We start from the raw sequence: 6,545 nt of genomic DNA on the forward strand, positions 1-6,545 counted from the left end.
GCCTTTTCTCTTGTTCGAAAAGCAGCTGCATGCTGTCTGGCCACGATAGTGTACTCGCTCTTTATGTGGTGACAACATGACGTATATATTAATCAATGCATGAGACATGTTCCTTATTTCCTTGAATGCTAATTGCTTCGCTCTTTTATATATATGGTAGTACAATAAATATATAGAGGAATAGATGTGAATGATCCTAAGCTAAACAGAGGATGAATTTGAAGCATTCTTTTTTGTGAAGAAAAAATTGAAGGGAACTACCTTCATGGTTACAATAATGATACAATGCGGCAATAACTTATACTTTTCTTAAGTTTACAGATATGTGGCTTGGTTGAAATCTAGCAATAATTCTAGAGAGAGAGAGAGAGAGAGAGAGAGAGAAAGAGAGAGAGAGAGAGAGGGAGATTAGGAATTTGCAGATCTAGATGCGATCGACTAGAAGCATTTTGATGTGTTCTTCCAAGTCCAAGAGGCGACCATCCTTCTCACATTGGTACATGACCGGACAGGCCCGAGCTGCATTGAGCGCTACCCTTGCGAAGGAAGGAGGGAAAGGGTTAGGGTTGGTAGGCAGCACAAGGCACTCCCTGTTCATCTTCTCCCATGCGCTGCTGATCATCTGCTTAACGTGTTTTCTTGCTTCTTCTTCTGTTGCGCCAAACTCCTTCATGTAACAGTCTATGTATGACGCATCGTATCCCCTCTCTTGCTCATCCTGTACATGCATGTAATTGCCAACATTAATCGTGGAACTCTTAGCAAGGTTGAAGTAATCCGAAACAGGGAGGTGGAGAAATTAAAAAAAAAAAAATTGTTTTCTAATAAATATATCAACCTTGTTTTATCAGAACTTTAGGAGGGAGACACATTAAAGAGTTTCATATATCAAAGTGTATTTGTTTCATTAATAATGTGAAAGGAAAGGTGGGGGGGGGGGGGGGGGGTCGATTATAAATCATTAGTTCTCAAATCCTAAGAGTCTCAAATCTGAGGCTATCAAATGCTGCCTACATGTTTGACAGCCTGATACCTGAGATTTGAGGCCACAACTGATCCATGGGGATTTGTAAGCCATAGATCAGTAGCTGCATCCACTGTTTGCTTCACCTAATGTTAGTTTGTGGCCGTCAGACATGGGCATAAGGTCCTCTAACTGAAGCAGTGATCTTAAAAATACTTAAACAAAAGGGATGGATGAAGATACATAAGATGAAAGACATACCATGGTGCTTCCCCAGTCATCCCACAATCTAAGAATCATGGCAGAGTACCAAACGAGCCCTTCCCTTTGGTGCAACGCATCCACCGGCCCATCTTTTGGCTCAGAGAAGCCCATGAGATAATAGACGTGAACCAAAGCAGCAGGCAGCCCTGTGCTCACAACTCTGTTTCTAAGATACTCTTCTGTTTTTGGCATAAACCTTGTACTTTTCCACTTGGCTTCCTCCATGTATGCTTGAGTCAACGTCGCCCACTATACAACATATCAAACACAAAAACAATTGTTGATTTAAAAACATTAATAACTAAAGGAGTAAACTGAAACTCTAATAGAGCGTTTGATAAGAATATTGTATCTTTTGGAACCCCATGTTTCCAAATACATGTTTCAGGAGCACCATCCATGATCACACTATGTTTCTTAAAAGAAAAACAAGGTGCCCTTAGAATATGTTTTATAAGAACATGTATTTGATGAACAAGAGGTTTGTTCTTCTTCTTGTCAAACGAACAACCAAGAGAAAATAAAGATATTAAAGATAAGCATGTATATAAGTAAAGTATTGTATGAAGGGAATTAGGAAGAGTAGGGTTTATTATCATGCGGTTTCACCTACCACTTGTTTCAGTTTGTCATAGACATTGTGCCCGTGCCTTTTCTGTACGTGGCTTTGGATCTCGATGGTGACATCACGTAAGGCCATGAAACATGTCCTGAGGTAGGCAGGAAGTGTATGCACAAACCCTAGGTCCCACCTGAATTAAAAAAGCAATGGAGTACTTAGCAGACCACAAAATTAAGAGGTGCATTTGTTCTTCACAAATTGCTAGGAATGCTGAATTACATGCATAATCAAATCATATTAATATGATCTTAGTAATGCTTGGATGAAAATCATATGCCAAGTCATTTTTTCAGTTTAACATGTTCTTATAATAATAATTAAAAAATGAATGGCTCTTATGACATCAAATTTTCAATGGTAAAAAAATAAATATTTTTCTTAAAAACAACTTCAATTAAAACATGGTAGAATGTTCATATTTTCTTTAAAATAATTTTTGTCAAGAATTTAGGAGGCCTAGCTTTTGTCGGTAGTCAAAATGGTCTAGGAAGAACACTACTTCATAAAATGTAGCTCAGAGGGTAGATCCTCGACAGGACAGAAGGAAAGATATTTAATTGATAGGACGAAAAGGGACAAAACGAACGAAAAAAATGTGCCTCCCTCTTTAAACGTCACACGAAGCAAATTAACGGCAGGTTTGAATCAACGTCGTTTTCCTGAATTTAATTTATAGGCTTTAAGCCCATGTGATGGAAACACTGTACGTAGCAATGAAAGGAGAAGAAGAACAGAAGAGAAAGGGTGATGATCAGTTCACCCTCACCTGGCAACTGCTTCTGTGAAAAGATGCAGCTCCTCCATCGATCCGCGAACATCGTAAATGTCATCGATTGTGTAGATTAAGGCAACTACCTTTGTAATTTTCAACCTACAATCCGAGAGGTGTGGCTCTGGCAGCATTGAGAGCGGGAACATAAACCACACCAGCACCTGGTCTCTAATAAATCCCAGCTCTTCCGCCAATCCCAGTCCTTTCCACCACCTAGCAAGCACGGAGCCATGATTGACATCGTTATATATAGAAATACAAAATTATGCCATAAAGAATATAAAGAAGAAACGGAAGCTTCCAAATAGGTCACCGAATGTTTTTTGCATCCTCAAATTATTGGTAAGCACTTTTTACTTTCAACCTTTCTGCTCCGATAATTGTTGAAAATAAAAGTTCTTGAAAACAGATCTACTCGTGTTTCTGACTGTCATAAAGACAGAGATTGGGCTTTGTTAATTAATTCTATAAAACTTTTCTCAGAGTATCTGAAATCTTTAATCAGGAGATCAGATCGACGCGCTTACTTGGAGACCTCCCACAGCTCCTTCCGGTACAAGGACTGTGTGTAATCGCAATCCAACTTCGCTAGCTCTATCAGGATATCATGCTTGCAGTCCTCTCCATCTTGGCAATCTTGAATGTAACGCCTGGCCTGAAATCCGGCCAAGCTGTGGTGGAACGGCTGCTCCAAGGCCCGGGCCACCTTAGTCGAGGCCTCCAGGAAGGGCTGCAGTTGTGAAGTAGCGAAGGATCTAGCTTCATGTAGCGACACTTCACCGTCTATCCCAAGAAAAGAGGCCTCATATAAACTCAGCAGCCCCCTCACATCTTGTTCCAATTCATGTTTGAATGATCCTTTCCTATCTTTGAAACTTTCAAAAACTCCTGCAAATGGACCGTGATCACGATGATAAATTCCAGCTTCATTCTAAAGAACGGAAAATGAAGGAAAGAAAGTTTTTCTTTTAACTGTTTTCGTTTCAAGTTTACCTGGGGAGACATAGCAACCATGTTGTCTCAGCAGTCTGAATGCAAGACTCACATCATGGAGATCAAGCTCTTTGATCATACCATCATTCAATAAATTACCACGAACGCAGCTCAAAATGTTTCCAATCTCTTCTTCGAAATAATAAGCGACCCCTAGCTGCTGGATGGCATCTACCAAACTCAACATCTCCGACGTGTTTGCAGCAGATCTGAGAATCAACCTCACTTTGTTCTTCAACGCCTCCATCCTTTGTAAGGACACAACCTGTGTATCAATGCTGGCAAATTTTAACAATAACTTTACTTATTATTGCTTAAAAAGACACTGATTTCATAAAATTAAATTGAGCCATTGGTTTTAGTTTGTTTGATGAATTTAAATGGTAAGACTCCTCCCTAACTTCTATTTAATCTCTAGTCTGGTTTAGTGTTTGAGCCCCAAACACAGACACCCGTGTTGGAGAGCCTTAAAGACTGAAGAACCCAACCGTGGAACCAAAGAAAACGGGATAACAAATAAAAAAAATGGCTCCCCAGCTAGAGCAAAACGGGGATCATGACAAAAATATGTGCTTCTTTTTGTTTGATCACTCAACCAAAAGTGAGTGGTCTGTTTTCCGAGGGGTCAAAGATATAAACGGTGGGACGTTCGGTTGACTCCAGTAGAAGGAGAATGTTCGATTTCCCTTTCCGCTGGATGAAACAGACGGGAACTGAGGAACAAAAATAATCACACTCTCCCAACACAGCCATGAACCATGCGTCTGATCATAGATAGTAACTGTGCCTCGGGAGCAGCCTATGGATCCGATCAGGACGACAGTGTTCATCGATTCAGCGACCTGTTAATCCCCACTTGGGTACGCGATCCCAATGGTAAATCTGACGGACGATCGAGCATGCCCAGGACACCAGAATTCACTTGATATATACTTGCCTTCCTCTCTCTGGCTAGCGAAGAGACCAAGTTGTGCTCCGAAGTGCTGCTCCGATAGTTGGGACTCAAACGAGGGACGAGCGGAAGGTTGCCGTTTAATTGGGTGGCGGAGGAAGTAGAGTTGCTGACGTTCTTATTCAGTGCCTCTCTCTGCTGCATCCTCGGTGGGCGCTGGTCGATGGTTGCGGAAGGCAAAAGGCAAAAGCAGGAAGTAGTTGACATGGTACTGATAAAAGAGAGAGGATGATGAGATCAGAACTGTTCTTCCCTTGCCGGCGAGTGATCGAGAAACGGAGAAGAAGGATGCCGGTCGACGGTCGGACCACAACGTCGATGTAGCATTTATAGAAGGAGCCGGCCCATTCTTTTCTTCCCTTTCCACGGCTACCCTTTGCTTGTCGACAAATTCACGAGAGAGAGAACCTAGCTCGTACCAGTTTGGCAGCTTCATCGTTGCACAGCACACTGAAACCTACAAAAAGAAAGTGTTGTTATGAGCAATGGTGTCAGAACCGATTGGGTGAATCTGTGAATCAATCGGAATCGGGATCGAAATAAATTTGTGGACAGGAAAATTAACTTTTAATTATGAAAAAATATCAAAAAATAAAAAAATAATTTAAAAGCTCCTGACAAAGTGAAAAAGAAACGTTTCAAAGCCCAAAAAATATCAAGAATAAAGGATTGGACTAATGGCATGCGGCTCTAACAGCACAAAATAATTGTGGATTATGAAGGTTCGAAGAAACTAAAAGGAGGTTGGTTCTCCAAAATAATTGCCGTGTGGCTTTGCAAATTAGTCATTTACGTCTCCTTTGCATTATTAGTTCAATGAAGAAGACACCGACCTTTCTCCACATGAGGGTATTGGAACTATATTATTTAATTAGACCCTACATCTCGCTGTCAAGTCAACGGACCAACCATTCCAGTCAAAATTGACTGCAAAGTGCAACTTATATTTGCATGTGTAAAAGGTAATTTTGCAAAACAATTCTTTGTATTTATTTTGTCCAATTTCACATCTATAGATAATTGATTTCCCTCCAGTCAAGATTGACTGCAATGCAACCTGAATATGCATGTGTTAGAAAAGCAAAAATAAATAAAGGCGGGTACTTTTGCAAAACAATTCTTTGTCCAATTTCATATGCCTTGCTTACTTACCTACATATAATAATTGATTGCCCTCCCATCAGCTATACAAACATTTTTAGCTAGGAATTCTCATTTTTAGCTAGAGAATATTGCATTGCAAACTCTTCTTTCCCTTTCTTTATAACTTACTAGAAAGCAAATCAATCATCCGTACTTTGCATTATTAGTGCATACAGACAGTAGTTGTATTTACAAAAACCGTCCACGTGACTATATTTATTTAGGCAAAGAAACTCTCAAAAACGCCTCTTGTGCCATAACACAAGAACCGGCCCTTAGTTTAAATTAATTAATTTATTTGATTGTTGGTGAAATTTATGCAATTTAGTGTACTTTTTCTGACCCAATACAAGCACACACTTTCTAGGTTACCAGATATCATAAAATTAGAGGCGCTATTAAAAAGTTTTCCAAGGGAAAAAGCTTTTCCTTTTAAGTTTCAATAAAATTAATTGAGATTATTCAGATTTTCAAAAGATTCAAGCACTCATTGACGACGCAACTGGTCGGTCATAATTTAATTTTTTGAGAATGAGGAGTTAAAAAATTTCTGGTTAAAGGAGGAGCACTACTGGTTAAGAACATTCACATCCAAAAAATTTAAAACAATAAATGAAATATCAATATATAAATGAAGTAAATTTTGTGGGTTGGTGTGAAAATATACTTAAAGCTCCTGCTGCTGCCCAGGGGCGGAGCCAGGATTTTTTCTCAGGGCGAGCCGAACGGTCCAACTAACTGTAATACATTATATATATATATATATATATATATATATATATATATATACTCACACACTTTAGACATTTAAAAACCATAGTGTATTAAAAGTGAG

At 39.4% G+C, this 6,545-nt stretch overlaps 1 protein-coding gene across 1 annotated transcript; it reads right to left on the minus strand.

The window, feature by feature from the left end:
- Window positions 1–293: 293 nt before the first annotated feature.
- LOC116247351 ((3S,6E)-nerolidol synthase 1-like) lies at window positions 294–4,842 on the minus strand. Its single transcript, XM_031619501.2, has 7 exons — window positions 4,553–4,842; window positions 3,616–3,880; window positions 3,150–3,510; window positions 2,617–2,835; window positions 1,842–1,980; window positions 1,226–1,477; window positions 294–718 (listed from the first exon to the last, which is right to left on the minus strand). The coding sequence occupies exons 1-7, from the start codon at window positions 4,772–4,774 to the stop codon at window positions 425–427; spliced, it is 1,752 nt and encodes a 583-aa protein (XP_031475361.1). The 5' UTR covers window positions 4,775–4,842; the 3' UTR covers window positions 294–424.
- Between the last annotated feature and the right edge of the window lie 1,703 nt (window positions 4,843–6,545).

The sequence above is a fragment of the Nymphaea colorata genome, chromosome 1 (assembly GCF_008831285.2).
Source record: "Nymphaea colorata isolate Beijing-Zhang1983 chromosome 1, ASM883128v2, whole genome shotgun sequence".
In the NCBI taxonomy this organism is placed as follows: domain Eukaryota; kingdom Viridiplantae; phylum Streptophyta; class Magnoliopsida; order Nymphaeales; family Nymphaeaceae; genus Nymphaea; species Nymphaea colorata.

What these genes read in the sequence shown, in the direction of transcription:
- LOC116247351 (XM_031619501.2), bottom strand. Translation starts at nt 4,774, where the DNA reads ATGTCAACTACTTCCTGCTTTTGCCTTTTGCCTTCCGCAACCATCGAC. An exon ending in TGGTTGCTATGTCTCCCCAG is followed by an intron (nt 3,511 to 3,615) that starts GTAAACTTGAAA and finishes GTCCATTTGCAG; the next exon opens with GAGTTTTTGAAAGTTTCAAA. An exon ending in ATGACTGGGGAAGCACCATG is followed by an intron (nt 719 to 1,225) that starts GTATGTCTTTCA and finishes ATGCATGTACAG; the next exon opens with GATGAGCAAGAGAGGGGATA.